The sequence below is a fragment of the Papio anubis genome, chromosome 4 (assembly GCF_008728515.1).
Source record: "Papio anubis isolate 15944 chromosome 4, Panubis1.0, whole genome shotgun sequence".
In the NCBI taxonomy this organism is placed as follows: Eukaryota; Metazoa; Chordata; class Mammalia; order Primates; family Cercopithecidae; genus Papio; species Papio anubis.
Window position 1 is genome coordinate 45,997,339 of NC_044979.1, and position 23,245 is coordinate 46,020,583.

At 35.0% G+C, this 23,245-nt stretch overlaps 1 protein-coding gene across 5 annotated transcripts in view; it reads left to right on the plus strand.

The window, feature by feature from the left end:
• TMEM168 (transmembrane protein 168) overlaps positions 1–10,172 on the plus strand; it is a 28,144-nt gene extending 17,972 nt beyond the window's left edge. For 2 of the 5 annotated variants that reach the window (XM_009203715.3, XM_021936194.2), the window contains 2 exons: positions 1,595–1,869; positions 7,487–10,172. In XM_009203715.3, coding sequence (XP_009201979.1) covers positions 1,595–1,869; positions 7,487–8,034 — 823 coding nt within the window. In that variant the 3' untranslated portion in view covers positions 8,035–10,172. The remainder of the gene's footprint in view (positions 1–1,594; positions 1,870–7,486) is intronic. The other 3 variants (XM_021936192.2, XM_017957111.3, XM_003896495.4) reach the window with 2 other exon arrangements.
• Positions 10,173–23,245: the final 13,073 nt, after the last annotated feature.

The window sequence follows — 23,245 nt, forward strand, 5'->3', positions numbered from 1 at the left end:
AGGCTGAGGCAGGAGAATCACTTGAACCTGGGTGGCGGAGGTTGCAGTGAGCTAAGATCGCACCATTGCACTCCAGCCTGGGGGACAAGAGCAAGACTTCGCCTCAAAAAAAAAAAGTCCGGAACAACATAGTGAAATATAAAATGTGCACTGGGCCTGAGAGGCTGGAGGTTTAGTTCTGTGTTACCTTCGGTACATTATAACTCTGAACCTTATTATCTGTCTTTACCTAAAGACATCATTCCTGTTCATCTGACAGGAATGGTATGAAGAACAAAAAAAAAAAGAAAAAAGTGAATGTAAAAACACTCTGCACACTGAAAAGTGCCATGCAAATACTAGGAATTCAGAGGATTGGCAGTGAAGTTTAATAAATGTTTATTGCAGTTTTATTCCAAAATAAATTTTACCCACAAAGGTGGTGACAGCTGTATAAATCTGTAAATGTGCTACATTTTGATTTTTATTTTATAGCTAAATACCTTTAAAATAGTTATTTGCCATAAATGAATTCTGATGACAGTTTTCATCACACTTTTCCTGGGGGAGGGGAGAGTTGAAGTAAAGTTTTTTTTCTAATTTCAAGTATTTAACATAAAAATCTCCAAATAGACTATTTATAGGAAATATTTTCCTTCATGTTAAAGACTTAATCAAAAGTTGAAGGTTCAAGAACTGAGGGAAACAGATTTGGAAATGTCCGATAAAGTGAGAAATGACAACCTTGTAGAAAGAAAGAATGTGTGGAAATAGTAATATGCACAGTTAGATATTTATTACATTGTAATTTTTTAAATGTAGTGCTTACTCTTTTGTGACTGTAATTTTAAAAGTAGAATACTATTGATGATACATGAAGCAAAATCTAAGGTTTTCAAAAATCCTGACAGAAATCCCTTTTCTGGATAGGAATGATGGTTTTTTTCTTTCTCAATATTAATGGTATTTTGCTAGTTATAAGACTTGCTTTATCTACTAGAGTACCGTTTTATATTTATTCCAGGAGCAAATCTAAGTCTGCAACTAGTGTTCAGTATAAAGCAGTGGACCTAAATTTTAATAACTTTTTAAATGCCTATTAATAATTTCTTCTATTTATGTACCTTAAGTTAATGAAATTTGAACACAATTTTTATAGACTATTTTTCAATACAGAAATATATAATTAAAATATTGCTTTTATATTTTGTGTGTTATAATATTTTTAAACAATAGTTTTTTTTAATAGTCCCCACCCAGATGTTCTTGAAACAGTGTAATCCTGCTTTTAAAAAACCTTGTCCAATATCTGTCATGTAAGAAAATATGAATAAGGAACAAAATGTAGTATTATCTACATTTGGAAGTATTATCCCAGCTTTTAATTTGATTATTGTTTTAATGATAGTGAGTATTTAGAAACCAGGTTTTGATTTTCTAAGCTTAATTCTTAGTACTATAGGAATTTTAGAAAGGATGATTTTTTTAAAAAAGCCTGCCTCTTAGCAGCAACTATAACTTATTCTTAGATAATCAGTTATAAATGACAGATGAGAATGTGATACAGAATGAATACTTCTTAAACACCAAAATAATTGTTTTTTCTCTGCTTCAGTCCTGATGGTCAGCCAACACTGCTTCCCCCAGAACATGTACAGGAGTTAAATTTGAGGTCTACTGGCATGCTCAATGCTATCCAAAGATTTTTTGCATATCATATGATTGAGACCTATGGATGTGACTATTCCACAAGTGGACTGTCATTTGATACGCTGCATTCCAAACTGAAAGCTTTCCTCGAACTTCGGACTGTGGATGGACCCAGACATGATACGTATATTTTGTATTACAGTGGGCACACCCATGGTACGGGAGAGTGGGCTCTAGCAGGTAAACTCACCTTTGGCAGTTTCACTATTGTAAAGATACACATGTATATGTAGAAATCTGTACTTCACACACAGTCATTAAATTTCCAGGGTTCTTAGTTTACTGAACTGTACATATGACTCTAATTTGTTTTTCTTTGCTCTAGCATCCCTGTTTAGCCATCTCTAATGATAAGATTCAGAAATATGTCTTGTAGTGATTAGAAGGAAAAAATGCTTTGAGACTTATAGTTTCCCTGAAAATATTTTCAGAATTGCTAAATATATTTTTCAGAAGCTGATAAACTTCGTTGACTAGTATTTTTAAGTTTTGAAATGTTATGGATGCAGATTTCAGTAGTCCTTCACATCTGTAGTTTTATTTATGTTTATAAAGCTCACCAAAATTTTAAACAGCAGATCATGTAGTATGGTGGGAGTAGCATTTAGGTCAGGAGACCTTGGTCCTGGTCCTAATTTGCCACAACTGTGTTATTTTAGGCAAGTTAGTTAACTTCTGTTAGCTTCAGTTTTCTCGCCTGTAAAATCAGGCGGTAATTTTAAATGATCATTGAATTTTATTCTAAGGTACAAAATTCTGTAGGGATTGTTTTGCATTTGAAAAATCATAAAATAACTTTGGTTTACATGCATTATGGGAAATAGAAAACTTCTTAGTTATTGCCAAGAGAGAAATGAGATCTCTTTATATAATATATAAATTTGTCAGGCTTTCCAACTATTAATAGAGAGTAAGTCAAGGGCTTTGTTTTATGAATTGTTACTTGCTTAGGACCTATAACAGAGCCCAATACATAGTAGAGGATCCTTAAGTAGCTAATAGATGAAATCATTGAATAAATCATTAAAAAAGAAAGGTAATTTTGTTATTTTAGATTAGAAATAGTTATTTTAATTACATGATTTTTTTCCATAAAAGAGTGTAGATGTTTTAAACCAAGAATATATAAATAATAAAATAGTCATGAATAAATTGGAAACATTCAGGATGAAGAAAAAGATAAATAGAAGTAGTATGGAAGGACAGAGGCAGAGTTGCCAATATAAGAACTCCAGAAAGAAACAAACAAAGGGTTAAGGTAGAGATGATTTTAAACCAGTGCGATCTCACTAATTTCATGCCAGATTTGTAACTGGAGTTTTTATCATAAAGAGAAATTTTTTTGAAATTTTTCTTTTTTGCAAATAAATATTGAATAACTCAGTGGCCTTCTAGTAGAAAGACGAGCTACTATTTATTGGGCACATTTTAAGCATCAGCTTACTGTACTTAGTACCTTACACACATTGTTAATCTTTATGTGAAATCCTTTGAGATGGATACCACCACTTGTTATCTTCATTTTTGAAAGGATGAAATGGAAATTGTAAGTTGTTATGCAACTTATGATTTAAGACCAGATCTGCCCGGTTCCTAAAGTGTATTTTCCCCCGCACTGTACCATGTTGCCTCCAAGAGTGAAAGCCGTGATAATAAAAAAATGGCATGTTCTGGTTAAATGGATATTTTTGTTAGCATGGGTTACCCATTTCAAAAAATTAGAATGTACAAGACTAAAAGATGTACTGAACATTAAAACTACTTGAATATAGTTTATAAAATCATTTACTTGACCTATAACTTTTTAATTACAAGGTAGAAAACATCTTTTTAACCTTTATGGCTACTTTAGTTTCAGGTAAAGTATGACATTCTGTGTATTCCAACTCAGAGCACAAGAGAAAGCTTTAGTCAATTAAAATAGTCTTTACAGAAATAGAATTTTAGATCTAAAAGTAGGGATTACTGAAAACTTACTATAATCCTTATGATAATAAACTCTACCCAGATCAAATGGAAAAAACAGGGCTAATTTTTGGTGGCCATGCATATATCCCTAGTTATTTTAAAGTGTTATAAGAGAGTAATTTTAGAAGTAAGTTTTTTTGTGTGTGTTGATATGAAAGATTTATTACTTAATGGAAACACTTTTCAAAAAGTTTGCAGTTTTCTTAAGTAATTTAAAATTCATTAAGTATTTCTTAAAGATAGCTATGGAAATCAATTCTAGATGTTCATTTACTAATTCTTATATCAGCGTTTTATTTTTCTAAGAAAATAAAAAAACACTAAGATACACACATATATATGTATCAGGTTTTCAAAATTTTCATTCATCATTAAGTTAGGAATAATTTTTGAAAACTTTAAGAACTCTAAAATAGAGTCATATTTTAGGTAAATGTTTAGCAGTTACATTCTAGAATGATGTCTTTATAATTTTTTTTGAAGTATGTTACCAGTAAATTGACCATTACAGAATTCATCTGTTAGCTAAGATTTGTTCTTGTGTAACTTTGAGAGCTTATTATAAGAAGTTTAAAAAAATAGAGAGAGAAAGCATACTGATCTCCCTTCCCTGAGAAAGGTAGATTTTATCTTATAATTCAGCAACTGCATACTGTCAAGCATGGCCTGAGGCATCTGGCATACAGAAAAGCCTGCTTTTCTTTTTTTTTTTTTTTTTTTTTTTTTTTTTTTTTTTTTTGAGACGGAGTCTCGCTCTGCCGCCCAGGCTGGAGTGCAGTGGCCCGATCTCAGCTCACTGCAAGCTCCGCCTCCCGGGTTCACGCCATTCTCCTGCCTCAGCCTCCGGAGTAGCTGGGACTACAGGCGCCCGCCACCACGCCCGGCTAGTTTTTTGTATCTTTTTTAGTAGAGACGGGGTTTCATCGTGTTAGCCAGGATGGTCTCGATCGCCTGACCTCGTGATCCGCCCGTCTCGGCCTCCCAAAGTGCTGGGATTACAGGCTTGAGCCACCGCGCCCGGCAAAGCCTGCTTTTCGGTTAGTTCATGCCCTGACCTGCTTTAGACATAACCCTCAAGGGCTGATTCTGCCTCACAAATAATATTGAATATCTCTGCTCTGAGGAAAATGCTTTAATCTATTCCAAATTACATGACAAAGAGCTTTAAGCTCTGCTAATTTATTAACAGTTGGGTTTTTGTTGTTGTTGTTGTTGTTTTTTCAGCCGACTTTGAAATAGGAAACATCACAACTGGATTTTAGTTGGGTTAGCAAGTTAGTAGCAGACCCAGTATTAATATCACTGTGGGAAAGAGAATCTATATTTGCCGTTTATCCCATACGTACTTAGAATATGTAGTCTTCTTATATTTATGGAGTTTCATGATACGGAACCTAATATTTTTGCCTCTGCTTGAGGATAGAAAACAATCATGGTAATTACAAGAGAGACAGAAATAAATGGGAAAAATGTACATAATTTATAAAGTAGTTTATTACAAATAAAGCCTTTAAAAAGCAGTCTCGGCCGGGCGCGGTGGCTCAAGCCTGTAATCCCAGCACTTTGGGAGGCCGAGACGGGCGGATCACGAGGTCAGGAGATCGAGACCATCCTGGCTAACGCGGTGAAACCCCGTCTCTACTAAAAAATACAAAAAAAACTAGCCGGGCGCGGTGGCCGGCGCCTGTAGTCCCAGCTACACGGGAGGCTGAGGCAGGAGAATGGCGTAAACCCGGGAGGCGGAGCTTGCAGTGAGCTGAGATCCGGCCACTGCACTCCAGCCTGGGCGACAGAGCGAGACTCCGTCTCAAAAAAAAAAAAAAAAAAAAGCAGTCTCAATTACTTGAAATGCATCAGATGGCTGTTATCTTAGATAGATGTAAGTACTTTGAATCTGGGCCAAAAGCCAAATGTAGCATAGAACCTATTCATAGGAGAAAGCAGAGCAAAAGAAGAGAAATCGTTTAGAAAGCTTTAATGCTGCTTTAAGTCTCTTGTTGATATCTAAAGAGCATTTATATAAGAGAATTAGGGTAGAATATGCTAAAGAGTATTTATTGAAATAGTTGTGGATGGCATGTTGGGCAATGATGTTTTGTGGCAGATGGAATTTATATAATAGTTCTTGTAATCTGTGTCATCCTCTGATCTCTAGAGAAATTTAATAGAGCTGGCAATAATGGAGAGTTAACGTTTGGCCATTTTTGAAAAAGTATCTTTTGGAGGTATCAGTGGAATAACACATTAGTAATATGTGGAGACCATGTACTGAAATACTGTCTCTGAGATAATATGTGTGAGTGTTAGAGCGATTAATAAAACAAGTTTATTTTCATGTTCTTAAGCTATTGTGGGCTGATTAATAAAACATTAATCAATTACACATAAAGAATATGATAGAATCCCAATTCTAAAGCATTCTCTCTGGTGGTGTCCATTTTTAATGGTGAAACCAAGAGGACAGCTGATTTGGGGGAAATATGTATTCTGGAGTTAGGTTGTTGGATCTTGTGCTGACAGATTATAAAAGTAACTTATGCTCAATGTAAAAATTACAGAAAAGTATTTTAAAAACCACCTGGAAGTGAAACACCTAGCAATAGCTGCTGTTGTAATTTTTGTAGATGCCTTGTCATGCTTTTTCTAATACATTTGCTCATCAATAAATTTTCTTTATAAATATTTTGTTATAAGATTTCCTCCTAAGATTTTAGGACATAGTTTATTTCCATTTCCCAAATGGGAAAGAAGTCTTTTTTGCAATTTTTTGTCCCTATGTCTGTTCTTTTCTTAGGATAGATTCGTAGAATTGGAATGATCATTATCAGTGTACCATTGAGGCAGGGCCAAATGAGGTGAGGGTGGCAGTTGCCTCAGGCACAAAACATAAGGAATGCCAAAAAACTCAATAATCAAAATGAACATTTTAATGTAGTACATTTAAAAATCAAAATTAATGCAAAAAAGATCCACGATGAACTAGATGTAAAACCTGTAGTCAGAAGTTTATTTACTTTAGAACTTTCTGGGTATATATTTTTTTAATCCCTTGTTCTTCAGCTATAAAACTGATTTAAATGTAAATCTGTTCTTAAATTCATTCTTGTACAGGTAGGAATAGGGTTTATTTTCATTCAGTAGGTACTTACATATGAGGAAGAGAAGGAAACAATGATACAGAATGGGGGCCAAACTTTTTCTGTAAAGGGCCAGATATTTTTGGCTATGTGGGTTTAGATCCCTGTTGCAGCTATTCAGCTCTGCTACTTTAGAGCAATAGCAGCCATAGACAGTGTAAATGAATGAATGTAGTTGTGTTCCAATAAACTGTTATTTATGAAAATAATTATATGAAACTTAAATTGCATACAATTTTTACTGTCACAAAATATTCTGATTTTCTTTCAACCATGTAAAAATATAAAATCAGCTCTTAGCTTTCAGGCCATACAGAAAGAGGTGGCAGGCTGGATCTGGCCCATGGGTTGTAGTTGCTGCCCCTGGTATAGAATGTTAGCTTTTCTGTATAGTTGTTTTCACTAAATACAAAGTATTTTCTTAATTTATACTAGCAGATTCCTTTTTATGTGATTAATAAGGATTTTTTTTTTTTTACCTGAAGTTGAAAATCTGTTGTAAAAAATATCTTTTCAAAAGATACTTTGAAAGTGTAATTTAAATACTTTATTTTTTGCTTATTTAATTCTAAGAACTTAAGGAAAATACATGTAAGATGAGTATGTTCCCACTAGGAGAAAATTATTAAGAGAGTTTTCTTAATGAGAAGCTGCAGAAATTATTGCTGCATTGAATTTTCTCTTGTTCACAGGTGGAGATACACTACGCCTTGACACACTTTTAGAATGGTGGAGAGAAAAGAACGGTTCCTTCTGTTCCCGGCTTATTATCGTATTAGACAGCGAAAATTCAACCCCTTGGGTGAAAGAAGTGAGGAAAATTAATGACCAGTATATTGCAGTGCAAGGAGCAGAGTTGGTAAAAACAGTAGATATTGAAGAAGCTGACCCGCCACAGCTAGGTGACTTTACAAAAGACTGGGTAGAATATAACTGCAACTCCAGTAATAACATCTGCTGGACTGAAAAGGGACGCACAGTGAAAGCAGTATACGGTGTGTCAAAACGGTGGAGTGACTACACTCTGCATTTGCCAACGGGAAGCGATGTGGCCAAGCACTGGATGTTACACTTTCCTCGTATTACATATCCCCTAGTGCATTTGGCAAATTGGTTATGCGGTCTGAACCTTTTTTGGATCTGCAAAACTTGTTTTAGGTGCTTGAAAAGATTAAAAATGAGTTGGTTTCTTCCTACTGTGCTGGACACAGGACAAGGCTTCAAACTTGTCAAATCTTAATTTGGACCCCAAAGCGGAATATTAATAAGCACTCATACTACCAATTATCACTAACTTGCCATTTTTTGTATGCTGTATTTTTATTTGTGGAAAATACCTTGCTACTTCTGTAGCTGCTCTCACTTTGTCTTTTCTTAAGTAATTATGGTATATGTAAGGGTTGGGAAAAAACATTTTATAATGAAAGTATGTAGGGAGTCAAATGCTGACTGTAAATGCATAAGAGATGTTAAAAATAACACTGCACTTTCAGGAATGTTTGCTTATGGTCCTGATTAGTAAGAAAACAGTTGTCTATGCTCTGCAATGGCCAATGATGAATTACTAATGCCTTATTTTCTAGGCATATAATAGTTTAGAGAATGTAGACCAGATAAATTTGTTTACTATTTTAAGAAAACTACCAGTTTACTTACAGAAGATTCTTTTTTCCAAACAGTAGGTTTCATCCAAGACCATTTGAAGAACTGCAAACTCTTTCTCTTAGAAAACAAAGAGGGCTGCCTAAAATAAACACAAAATTTGCTTCTACTCCATCACATTCAGATGTCTTGGTTGTGACCTATTACCAGTGTAGCAGAGAACCCAAGTTACATTTTAGATCAAAACATTGTTTATGTAGGTATTGTTAAAAGGCTAGCGCCTACAAATTGCCCTTTCATGCTTTGGTCAGGGGGCCCTGAAAACACTGGTAATATTAAGAGTCTTTCTCAGGGTAACTTAATGTTTTCTTAATGAACAATGTTTCCAGCTACAAATTCTTCCAATAAACTGTCTTCCTTTTTGAAAAGTACTCTCATAGAAGAAATTTAGCAATTTCTCATTTACTGACTCAATCTGTTTTAAGTATTCAGAAAAGATTTTGATCCCTATTGAGTTAATGCTCTGCCATGAAAATTATTTTTCTGATCCTTGTTAGTGATAACCTTTTTTTTCTACTGAAGGTCAAAGGCTAGGAAACAAGTCATTTCTCTTCTTGTATACATGTAATGTATTATGTAAAAAAGTATTCATATTGGCAGTTTTAGTTAGGCATAATAGTGTGGTTGTAATTTTTAAAACTTAGTGTTTGTCTGATTAAAGCAGGCACTGATCAGGGTATCTCCTAAGAGGTAATTCACTTCTAATTCCTTTCCAATAATTATTACATTCTAAATTTTCATCTATGAGAAATAACAAGAAGGGAATAGAATTAAATTGGAGAATAATCTAATCTTCATTGTTTAAATGGTTTGACTTCTCACCATTGAAGCCATTTTTTCTAGCCTCAGAAAGAGGAAATAATGCCTCCACCATTTTCTACCTGGTGACTTGAAAATTGAACTTTTCAGTTAGGAAGAAGAGTCGGGGAACTTGTATACCACTATCTATGCAGCATTGTTATAGTCTGATTATTTCTCTGTTTTGAGTATGATTTTCCTAATACTCTAAATAAAATTTTGTTAAAAATTAATTTTTCATTTAATGTGCAAATATTGAATAGTATATTAAAAGTGGTAGTCATTAAAAATGCCCATGTTTTAGAGTTCACGTTTGAAAGTTTCCAATATAGGTTAAGGATTTATATTAGCACTGTCCAAACAGTATAGTTTTTTTTATTGTTCTGTTCAGCAGTAGTGTAGTAGAAAAGCCAAATGTTAAAACTGTGAGCTTTTAGCTTAAAAAAAGTTAATGGTAAGTAAAATCTCCCTTTAGATTTCTCAGCTCTTTGTGAGCAAGTTAGCTTTAACTAAAGCATTATCTCTTCACTGTAACAAAGTCAAATACAAAAGTATATTCTCCATTCTTTATAAGGTAGTATTAAGGTGGTACTAAAAATTACATTCTAAAAACAGCTGACAGTTTGACAGCCACAAACCTAACTTTTTGATATGTATTTTCTGTGAAAGTAAAACCAAAAATGGTCTTTGGGCCAAGAATGTGACTTGAGCCAATTCGTTAACCAAAAATTTATAGAATATCCACTTTGATGAATTCTCCTACCCAAACAAACAAAAAACTATAAATGACTTTTTGGGATGGTACCACAAAGCTGACATTTTAAAAACAATAACAAAGGGTGTAGAAAACAAATATTACAAGAAGGATAAAGTGATTGGTTACTTTCACCTAAAGATTAAAAAATAGATCTGACAATTAATGAGACTAATTTGTCCATGGCTGTCAAGTTTAAGAAAGAGTTGCTTGGAGTGAAAGGAATTCTTTTAGGGTGAAACTTTACCATTCTATTAAAAAGAAAGAGGTAACTTGGAGATATTTTTCAACATAATTTTAATATTTGTTTCCTCGTGTGATACCTTGCTAAAACCACAAAACCACTAGCCTCTAAAAACATCTTTTAAAATTGTGTACACACTGTTGCAAAATAAATAAGGAGCCAAGTTCTTTCTCTCCCCATGACTTTTCAGTTATACTGTCATTTTATTCAAAAATGTTTAGTTTGCTCCTACCTAAACTCTTCCCTAGACTACTTGGGGTTATATTTCCATAGAATTCCATCTTGCTCTTAATAAATTCAGAATTCTTTGGAAAAGATGCATTTCAGAAGATTATTCTTATGACCAGTTATGCTTTAAAAAATTATATTCTTAATTAAAATGCACTTATATTTAATGCATTAGTGGGTAGATTTTCGTTGTGAGTAAAATGTTCATTAGAATCTATTTGTAACTGGATATTTTGTAATTTTGGACTTAAACATATTTACTCTTGGGTACTGCTTTTTTATATGTATTCAAATTTATAGCTTAGTCTCTTTTAAAGTAATACTCTACATTACTTTCCCACAAGTGATGATAGTTAATATAATGTATGCCAGAAGAAAATGATTTAATTTTAAGAATGTGATTAGATATATTTGACAGTAAATGCTCAAAGGAGTTAGATCTGTCAGTACTTTTGAATGTCTCCTGTATTGGAAACTATTAGACTGTCACCTCTTTTTAGGCAAAGGCTTACACGTGTTGGTATTTCTGGTACACAGTTACCGAGAAGAGTGCCTTGTCCATAATGAGAAGCATTTAATAAATATTTTGGGCTGAGTGAATAAATTTAGAATCCTAAGGAGAAATTGGAATAACTTGATTGTAAATTACTACATTTTCTTTAGTTTTACATAAATGGATATTATTTCAAGATCTTCATTAAGCAAGTAATTTAGTAAAAACTTACAGAATCCGTAAAAGGAAAGCAAATCTCAAATTTGTAGTTAATAAGTGTTAAGATTAAGGAAGGAAAAACTGTTTCAGAACTGGTTTGAATGAAAACATAGCTGATGTTGCCAAAAAAATGGCTTTTTGTGGGTTTAGTCCATTTCCATCATGACTCTAATATCATTAAGATTGAATCATTCATTTCCTCACTATTATATCTAGACAGATTGAAATTTATCACAAATGGAAATTATTAAAAGAAAAAGTCTGACTGATGAACAAAGAAGGAATTTGGCTATGCATATCAGTGACAACTAAATTGTAAGGTCAGTAAAACAGGCCTATAAACGTAAGCAAGGTAAGGACAAGCTAGGGAAACTACAAGTATCTCCTTTTTTATATTGTCTTAACCTATTCACTAATTACAACACATAGAAACAATATAAAACAATGAAGTTTAAGCAGTAATTGTTTTGAGAAACCATTCTGTCGATAATTTACATTTATGTTTATTAGGAAATATTGTTTTTATTACTTAGACCGAAGTTGATTTAAAATTGAAAACTGTGGGCTACCGTAAGGTTTTTTGTTTTGAAATATTCAATACCTAAAAGCCATTCTGATTTTTAAAATTGAAGTTGACTAGTCATCTTGTATAATGACCTCATATTTTATAAGTTTGAACTTAAAATAGTTAGAAGTAGACAATTTTAGTAAGCTTTTGTTTTTATTTGGTCTAGCCTAAAAGACATTGATTTATCTCAAAGATTTTTAGCAGCGTGCAAGGGATAAATGAGTACGGCATAGACAAGCAGTGTTCACTCAATGCCAAGTAAACTTTTCTAAGTTTAAAAATATTTTTATATTAAAACATACCAATGTATTGATAAACAAAATTTGCATTAATTTTTAATATAAACTATAGACTTCAAAGCAATTTTAATCTTGCAATGGGTCATTTGATTCATCCTCCTCATCCCCAAACACTTTGGACCTAATACTGCATGTTAATGACACTCTAAAAAGTTTTTTTTTTTTTTAAAAAAAAACCTTTTTCTTTTGACTTGGAATACAAATAGCACAATTAATTTTCACTAAACAAATACTTTTGTTTATACATAGAATTTCAGATAGATGCCATTTTAATGGGATTTTATAATATTTCTAGATTCTTCAGAGTCCTTATACACAATTTGTTCTACACACTTGGGTATTGGTAAGGAAAATACAGGATATGGATTTTAATTTGTAATCCACATCCATGTGTATTGATACACGTTCTCTCCTATTTCTCTCCTACCTAATTAGAAGAGGTATTTTTTACAACACCTAACCTTTGGATTTCTCTCTTCCCTTCCTCATGAAACAACTTGAAATGACAATAGCTATTACTTATTGTTCGCTAGGTTCTAGCACTGTGGTAAGCACTTCTGTATATTGATTTCGTTGAATCCTCCCACCCACCTTTTGTGGTAGATATACTTTTATGAATGAGGAAACTGAGGCATAACTTTACCAGAATGACAAAGCTATGTCTAAGAAATTGGGTATCAAACTCAGCTTTAACCCTGAACTCCTTAAAAAAACAAAAAAAAAAACTGCTTTGTAATCCTATCAATTTGGTATCTTCAGGGTCTCTACTGGCACTTTTCCATCAGAATACAGTATGCACATTCTCAAGGCCTTTTAGTAGTAAAGAAATCCTCCCACAATTTTATATCAGATCTTTATTTTTTGCTTACAGTGAGGTTATTTGAAAGTGAGTATTCTGTACTCAGTCTCCAATTTCTCAGCCTCCATTTTATCTTGTATCCATAGCAGTCTGGTTCCACTCGGCACTCCCCTGACAGTGTTCTTGCTAAATCACCAGTGACCTCCATATTGCCAAATAGAGAGACATCTGATCTCTAGAGCATTTATTAACTACTTACTTTATTTTGTTTGTTTGTTTGTTTTGGCTTCTGTAAATACTATTCTTGATTTTTTCTGCTGTTTTTCTGGACATTCCTTAGTGTGTTTTGCCAGCTCTTCTTTCTCTACCCTATATTTTGGGTTTTCTCATATTCCTTCTCTGCTCATTCCATCACCTGCTTTCAGTAATCTCATTCACACCTGGGATTTCAGCTATAACACGTTCCACTGATTACTCTCAAACATCTGTCTCCAACATAGACATCTCTGGCACTCCAGGTACATGTATTCAGTCATGTACTAAACATCTCATTTCACAGGTTCCTCAAACTCAAATTCAAATCAGGTAGAGCCTCATCCAAATTGCTTAGTTCCCTCTATTCATGTACATGTGGATGGTACCATTCATGCTTTATTACTCAAACAAAAATTTGGGCTTTATCCTTGACTCTCCCTCTTCCTCGTTACCCACATCCCATTAGTCTCCAAGTCCTACTAATTCCACCTCCTACCTAGTATTTTATATAACCATCCCCTCATCTCCATTTCTACTGCCTTTACCCTATAAAGGCCTTCACCATTTTTCCCACTAGTTATTGTTATAGCTTGTTAACTGTTTTTATTCTCCTGTCTCAAGTCTCATTTTGCTCCAATGTAACTTCCATAGTTTTGCCAAAACAACCTGTCTATACTCCCTATAACTTTCACCATAAAGGATACATTCCTTGTGTTAGCATATCAGGCCTGCCTTGTGATTAGCCTGTTTCCAAAATCTCTTAACTGTTCATCATCTCAGTCACCTTCCTGTCATTTAGAACTGTTTGTAAATCTCTGAAAATGTTATGTGTTTTTTTTTTTTAAAACCTGTTCCACGTGGGTTCAAAATACATGCTGGTCTCAAAACATGTTAGTCACAAGTGAAGCAAGGCTCAGCAGGGAGAATAGATCGTGCTGGTGGCATAAATCTGGCATGAAAAATGTTTTCCCTTGTTATTTATGAGTCAGGTTTGCATCCAGGAGAGATACTCGAGAGTAGAGAATCATGGACAGTGACTAATGAATATAACAGCTTAACTGACTTTTTATGTCATTGGTCCCCACCACAACATGTTGGAGATGGGAGGATCATGGCAGGTAGAGGGGAGAGCCTTACAGCTGGTAAGGAGGTAGGTCTAGATTGCAAGGCGTGGTCCACATAACTATGTAGCATCACTAAGTCTCTCTTCAATCCAAAGGCAGGAGCTTGCTTGCCACTCTAGTTTTGCCAAAACATAGGAAAATGCTTATTACCCAGGCAGTGCAAAATAGGATTGGAGCTGTGAAGTCCAGGGGTGAAGTAAGCAGCCCCCTTGCAAACCATGCACCATTTTGTTTTGTGATTTTTCTTTTTTTTGACCCATTGTAGGTAGTGCTGTTTCAGCACAGCTGGCAATGGAGCTGCATGGCCAACATCTGTGAAACACTAAGAGCAGTCCCCACATGGCCTTCTGTCCTCAGTGAGGCTTATCAATTCAGAAAGAGTAGGGATTCTGGAGCTATGCTAGTTAATATGCAGGACTCGTCTCATTCCATGTTATCCAGTAACTGGTAGAATAGATACTCTGCTTCATTATGGATGACAGTTTCACAGTCAGGGGGCACCACTCCCACCCCCTGAACCTTTGAAGAACTCCATCCTCAGGCCTTGGTCATTCCACACAAAGTCCTGAGAAATGACCCAAACTCCACAGTGAAGGGAACCATGACCTACTCCTACTATCCCCTTCATGGAGTCGTCAGCCAGCTCTTTCCCAGCAGAGCCACCAGACCCAAAGCTCAGCCCTAGAGGCTCAGGGAAAAAAAAATTTTTTTTTGAGACACCTCTTTGTATCTTCTGCCAGAGTTCAGACTGGAAATGCTGTGTGTTCTGTTGCCTCCTTGAATTTGGTGCCTAAGATATCTAGAATTTCTGAATGAGAGTGCTTTGCAGGGTACTATGCTTCCTGTTTTATTTGGAGAGGCAGGCTCAGTAGCTTCAGAAGAGTAAAACGTTCTATTTACACCAGACGAGAGCTCAGATCTCAGCTCTGAAAGATACGGGCTGAAACAGCTACCTTGAAGTCACTTTTCAGTCAGAGGATGAGGTTCTGGCAGTCTGCTGCACTCAAGGGCCCATACTTATATTTAGAAGTGACTACTAAAGCTGTAGGTGCAGCCAAGGATGGGATGTGGAGTGAGGGTCTTGGCTGACCTATTGACCACAAATAGATGGTAAAGCTCAGCAGTAAAACCCTGAAAGACATCAAGATGTCTGGTTTGGTCGTAGTGTCAGAATTGGAGAAAAGCTAAAAACTCCAAGGAACTAAACTACTGTCACTGTCCAAAAAAAAAAAAAAAAAAAAGTAATAACCCTCTTTTTTTTTTTTTTTTTTGACAAGTTCATTTCATCCAGTGTGGTAGAAAAGGCACAATTCCAGTGTATCATTTACAATCGAATGTTGTTAACCTGGCGTTGTTCTTTGGAAGAACAATCCTCTTGTTAGGGTTAGGTAATTACTCTTTTCCCTTACTCCTGGACAGTGACAGGGGTCTGACATTGGGATATGGTGTCCCAGGAGCTTAGCTGGTCAAGTGTGTGGAACCCAAAGGAGCAAAGAGCCAAGACAGCCCCTTGGAGAGAGACATAGATTAAAACCAAGCATTGTTAAATTGAATATCACTCAGGATTTAGGTAGAATGAAATAATTCAGCCTTGGGATGACGGGACAAAAACCAGATGAAAGCAATAGGGATTTTGAGATGACAAAGGGTACAGAGAAGTCACAAGAGCAAGGGAGAAAATCTTGCACTTTTTTTGTTTCCTGAAGTAGAGTAGTGCAACTGGTCTGATAAATAATCAGGACTTACGAAAAATTTGGTAGGTATGGTTGTTCTGGCAGGTTGACTGAAAATTCAAACTGTTTCTTCTTTTTTTTCCCCCAGGATATGTTTTGAAGATACAGTCTCACTATAGTAATGAGAATGGACCATTTCCATGTAAAGGGCAAAGATTCCAGCCTTGTCAAAATTACAGCTACTTTTAACTCCTCTAGCTGGAGAAGGAAATAGGGATAGCTGCTTCTTTCCTTCTCTTCCTTCTTCAGCTTGCAGTCTTCGACCCGTCAAGGGTTGGAAGAGAGGTGGAGGGGAGGAAAGAGACATAAGGAAGGCAGAAGAGTTTGAACTTGACTAGGACCGTGGTAACCTGGCTCTGGCAGACTGCATCTTCTGATATTTACAGTGGCATCCTGCACTGATACTCCTGATACTGGGGATCTCCCACCTGTATGCAGTTGCTTCTTTGCCTTACTCTTTCCATGGCTTTTAGGAATTCATTTGATACCCTAGCTTCTCTCTACTGAGGTCGGTTTGCTGTTCCAGGTGGCCCTCATGGGCAGGACCTCCCATGGCCATATACTGGCACTCTATTCATGGCCCTCTGTGGTCTGTGGGAAACCCTTTCACAACCTTTGCCCTTGCAAGTCTGGGCACCCATGCAGATCTACAGCTGCCTCTTGAATTCATTTCTCAACACCTGGCCAACACTCTTCTGGTTTCATGGGCAAGAATCAACACTGGTGCACTGGACCTACCAACTGCAGGGCCATGTACCAGTCTCTCTGAGGGCCCAATTAAATCCCTTTCCACTAGGATTTGAGGCAAGGGGTAGTCACCCCATTACCCCCTCCCAGTGGGGGTACTCACAGCATTATAACAACTCTCTCTAAGGAATCCTCTTTATGAACCTGCCTTTCATCTCCAGCTCCTGAACTTTTTATAACTCCTATGTGGGTGAGGGATTTCAGTCATATGAGTGGTTCTTGACCCTCTTCTTTGGCATTTTTCTTCTTTGTCTGACTTACCAGTCTGTCAGTTACCCTTTTTTGCTGAGAGTCTCTCACTCTGCTTAAACATCCTTTTCACCACCCATAACTATTTGAAATATAATGGGAAAAAGATTTCTTCTACCAACAGAAATAGAGAATGTAAGATTAATCAGAAATATTTGGGTCCTATAAGAAAAGCATAACTGCACTAAAATATAGAGAAGATTACTAAATACAGAGACAGCATTTTTTTAAGGGAATGAATAAATACTGTAAATATCTCAGTTCTTAACAGGGTAGTAAAATAAGTTTAATACAATCATAAGTAAAATGTCAACAGTAGTTACCTATAGTCCAAGTGTTTTGAGTTTGTTCCCCTGTTTTCTGAAATTTTGACTATAAATTTGTTTAATCTTATACCCTTAAGAATAAAGTTAAATACATCAAGGGAATGAAGTCATACTGAAGGAATCATAATGAAATGTAACAGTCCCCTATTCCAACATTTCTGACCCAAGTCCCACTCCCAAGAGGAAACCAGTATTATTTCTTATGGTAATCAACTCCATGTCTGTAAATAATGTGTTATTTTATAATTTATAATGCTGTCTTTTCCTAAATTTATCAACTTTAGATATTATTAATGGCCCACTATGATAGATGAGGGCTTATTTCACTTACACAGTTTACTCATCCTTCCAAATGGTTCTATAAAATTATTATATTTTAATATACTCAAAACTCTTATTTCTTATTTCCTCAGTTGTGGACACTCTCTCTTGACTCCCTTCCTTTTGTGATGAGGGAATTAGCACTTCTGGTCTTTCCTCACCTTTTACTTCCCCTACTACCACCAACTTGTGACTTTAGTCTCTTTGGTAGAATAACCACAGTCACATCTCCTGCTTTATTTAATGGTTGATTCTAAGAACTAACAATTCCATTAGTATGACTTCATTATATTGTTCATAGCATAGCCAAATGTGCTGTGACTACATTTCCTCTTTTGTGTAACCTTTTTCACCTGAAGTTTCTGATTGTCTACCTCATCCCACCTGAAGTCCTAATTTTTCTTATTTTCTTCCTGAATCCCCCATTAAATTATATAATGCATGGAATCTTGTTTTCCCCAAATTCTTTCTCTTGGATCCCACTCTGCCTCTTCTAGTCAGTACCATTTATTCTCTAGAGCTTCTGCAAGGCTGCCATCCTAGGACTTCCCTTGATTATTTTCCTATGTTGGATCTAATATTTCCTGGACCCCACATCTTTCTCTTTCATTTGCTCATTTTGATTGGAACACTTTATGAATCAAATTCTAAAGAAATGATGCATGGAATGTAAATGTTCTTAGACCATGTTTGTCCCACAGAGTTATTATTCTGTTCTTTGTCCTTGCTGGTATGACTGGATAGAGAACTCTAGTACATAGAAACTTACAGGCTTTGCCCCTTATTGCTCCATTTTACCGTAGGTGGTCAATATTCTAATCTTTCTTTTCTCTACAGAAGCTTTTATGATATCCTCTTAAAATAACTTCTCTTTACCTTGGTTCTGAAATTATAACTGTTTGGGGCATGGGCATATATTGTAATCATTCTTAGCATTCCATAGCAAGCCCTTTTCATTTGAAGATGTGTATCTTCCTAGAGCTCTGAGAATTATCTTCCATTATTTTCTCTTTTCTCTATTTTCTGTGTGCTCACTTTATTAATATCCTACTACTGGGATGTAGGACTTAATTTGTTTCTTTTTTTTTTTTTTTTTTTTTTTTTTTGCTGCTGTTCTGTATTTTGGAAGATTTTCTTGGGTTTGCTTTCCAATACTTCTGAGTCTTTTTTTTTTTCCTCCAGCAATCATATATTTAATTTCCAAAAACTCTTTCTCATTCTTTATAATTCCCTTTTCATGATATGGATTTAGCATCTAAAAATGCTAATTAGAGATTTTTTTAAAAGACTATTGTAGCATTTTTAATAGCAAAGTTTTTTTAAAGAAGCAAAATAAATGTTTACAGGAAAATGGATAAACACATATTTATACATCCATTTAAATGAAAAAATTAGAACTATACTAATATAGATAAATCTCAAAAACATACTTTTTTAAAAGTTGTAGATACATTAAGCATGATACCATTTATATAAAATTTTAAAACTTGGAAAGCAATGCTATATGTTGATTTTGGATACATATATAATGAAAGTAATATTTTAAGAGAGTAAGGGTAATGTAATATTTTATAAAAATATACATGGAAATGACACCTAAATTCAAATTAATGGTAAGAAGTTAGAGATTTAGAAGACAGTGAAGAAGACCTTGAACTACCTTTTTTTTTTTTTAATCATACTTTTAAGTTCTGGGATACACGTGCAGAACATGCAGGTTTGTTACATAGGTATACGCGTGCCTTGGTGGTTTGCTGCACCCATCAACCCATCATCTACATTAGGTATGTTTTCACTCATAAGTGGGAGTTGAACAATGAGAACACATGGACACAGGGAGGGGAACATCACACACGGGCCTGTCGGTGGGTGGGGAGCTAGGGGACGGATAGCATTAGGAGAGATTTTTTAAAGTTCTCTTTGGATTTCTGAATTTCCTTTGCTTCCTTTGGCATTTGTTGACATTCATGTTAGTTTCCCTCAGTTTCTCTTTTAAATTCCAGGCTTTTCTCAAATAGCTGAAGATCTTTGGCTACCTATTCATGTTTAAGGAGAGAGCAATAAAAAGGCTGGTGTATGTGCTGCCTAAGTGAATACTAAAAAGGCTGATTTAAATCTCTTTGTCCATAGTGGAAGCTGTCAACCAGAGAGCTTCATATTAAGTGAAAGGGTGGGAAGCCAGCTTTTATATTATGGGGATTTTCCACATGCCAGAAAAAGGCAGGCTTTACTCTCAAGTATAAATACCTACATGCCCTTTAGAGAACTGTTTGAGTTTTTTGCCTGGAGAGTGAAACACTTGGCTATAAGCACATGAACATAGGGGAGAAGGGCATTTGGTCGATAGAAAGATCTTCAATTATTAATTGCACAAATATCAGCCCCACTTCTTAACTCCTTCCTCAATTTACCAGCAATCTCTGAGGCCTCTCCCGAGTTGTGCTCCATGAGACTAGATGGGACATTTCAGAACCAAATGGAAGTTTTAGGACTGATAAATATATCTTAAATTTTAAAGTAAATTACTGGATATCACTCATTGTGTGTTAGGGGAGGAAGGGTATCTGGCATAGGATATCAGAGCATGTAGAAGGAGTCCACAAAAAGGAATGGTCTGACATGGGCTGAGGAGGGCATCTATACCAGCAATAGACGTGGGATGATGATGAGAGATTGTCTACATTTATAAAGGCAGACTTGTCAAGTAAGATCATGGGGAGCAGGTTCTTCTGATGAAGAAAGAAATTGCAAATATGGAAATGGAGAAAACTAGAATGATCCCTAGGGTGCTGGATTGAAAGATAAAGTATCAGGTATATATAGAAATGAATGCAGATATAAATATATGTAACCGTGTGTGTGTATTTTTTCACACATATTTGATAGATCTGCCTACTAAAAGGGCCTGAGACTACCAGTCCCCAATAGCAATGAACATACCTATATCTCAGATCTTGGCTTCTGAGTATTATTCCCTACCGAAAGGAATAAGGGCTTCTTGGAGAAATAACTGATTACATCCGAATACTTTCGCTGAGGCAGCAGATATACAAGGTAAGCTTGGAAAATGTTAGTTCTAGAAAGGAAAAAGTGTTCAAAGAATGATAAGAAACAAATTGAAAAAAAAACAGTAGTTTGAAACAACTCCCATTGGCCAGAGATGGGGAAAATTAGTATCAAAACAAATAATTCCAGTAATGGACTATAGCCCATTGAGTAATATTAGAAATAATGTACCTATACTGATAAATAAATGTATAAATGAAAACTTCAAAGAACAGAATATTTACATTAAAACAAGAAGAGGCATAAAAGAAGAGAAGAAAACAGAATACTAAAGAAATAACTGGTTTGATCCCATAGGAGGCAAGAAGAACAAATGAACAAAGAACGGATAGGATGAACAGAAAACAAATAGCAAATGCTAGGTTTACATTAATGCACATTGATAACTATATTAAATGAAATTACACTAATGGCTTTAATTAAAAATCAGATTATCAAACTAGAGTTTCTCAGTCTCAGCACTGTTGACATTTTGGAACAGATAATTCTTTGATGCAGAGGCTGTTCTGTGCATTGCAAAATGTTTAACAGTATCCTTGACCTCTACCCACTAGATACCAGTAGTACTACTCTCCTCCCCTTCACTTGTGATAACTAAAATTATTTCTAGGTATTGCCAACAGGGAAACTCCCTTTTATGATACCATCAGATCTTGTGAGACTTACACAATATCACAAGAACAGCATGGAAAAGAGCTGCCCCCGTGATTCAATTACTTCCCACTGGGTCCCTCCCACAACACATGGGAATTCAAGATGAGATGTGGATGGGGACACAGCCAAACCATATCATGCCCCATGGTGGGGGGAAAGAAATCACCTCTGATTGAGAAACACTTGACTAGATAAAAACCCAAATCCAATAATATGTTGTTTAAAAGAAATACATGTTAAATACAAAGATATGAATAGTTTTAAAGAAAAGGATTAAAAAAGATATTCCATGCAAATATTAAAAATGAAATCGCTACCAGGCATGGTAGCTCAGCTACTTGGGAGGCTGAGGTGGGAGGATCACTTGTGCTAAGGAGTTTGAGGTTGCAGAGAGCTATGGCTATGCTACTGCACTCCAGCTTGGGTAACAGGAGAACCTATCTCTCAAAAAAAATTTTTTTTATTAATTTTTAGCTGATGGGGCTCTGTTAATGTCAGACAAGGTAGATTTGAAGACAAAGAACATTACCAGAGATAGGTAGATCCTTTCATCATCATGAACTATCTCTGTCAAAGGGAACTAAATGTGCGAGTACCTGATAACAGAACTTCAAAATACACCAAGAATATATAGACATAAAGGAAAAACATAGACAACTCCATTATCATATTTGACAATTTAAACACTGCTCTTTCAGTATTGCTAGAGCAACTAGATGCAAATCAGTAAGATAACAGACTACTTGAATAATGCTATCAACCAACCTGACCTAAATGATACCTTCACAATATTACACTCAACAATTGCAGACTATACATTTATTTCAAAGTCACCCAGAATATTCACCAAGAAAGAGCATATGCTGGGCCAGCAAACAAGTCTTATTAAATTACAAGTGACTACAACCAAACAAAATATTATTTTCTGACCACAACAGAAATAAATTAAAAATCAGTAATGAAAAGATATCTAGAAAAATCCACAAGTATTTTATAGTAACATACTTCCAATAAAAGTAGAATCTTTTTTTAGATCGAAGACGTTTTTGTGACCCATAGGATTTTCTTTGGGCCAAAGAATCACAAGGGAAACTTAAAAATATTTTCAAATGATGTCAAAGTTCTTTGAAATAATTCGGTTTTAAAGTATCCCTGATTTGCTGGTACTTTAAGCAAGTAAGTAAAGCAAGCACTGATGCAGGATTATTTTCATGCCAGTATGTAGAATATAGAAATTCATTTTTTTACTATAGGTACAAGTTCAATAATAACTGAAAAAAGTTTGTCAATTAATGTATATGTAAAGGCATATTTTACTGTTGTCTTTTTACTTTTTTAAATCTTTCACAATATCTAACATCAAAAGACACTGGTTTGATTGATGTTTTCAAATAGTCTCACCAAAAATAATGCTAGTGGAATGAAAATAATTGTGTGTGAAAAATTTTCCATCAGATGACAGATGCCTTTGGAAAAAAAAAGTTTTTCAGAACTTTCAAATGCTTTAAAGATGCAAGATAAATTTGCAAATCAACTCAATATTTTTTGATTTTGAACAACTGTCAAGACTGAGATACAGTATTTTTAATAGGTGTGACAGTTTTCTTTCAGATGATAAAAATTATAAATTTCATAAGATATTTTATCTTGTTTTATTCTTTAAACAATTTTCTTGACTTTTTGAATATCTACTTAATATTAAAATGTTTTTTTTTCTCCCCCCGACTTTTATTTTATGTTCAGAGGGTACCTGTGCAGATTTGTTACTTGAGTAAGTTGTGTGTAGCTAGGGTTTGGTATCTAATGATTTCATCATCCAGGTAGTGAGCATAGTACCCAATAGGTAGTGTTTCAATCCTCACCTTCCTCCCGCCCTCTACCCTCAAGTAGATCCCAGTATCTGTTGTTCCTT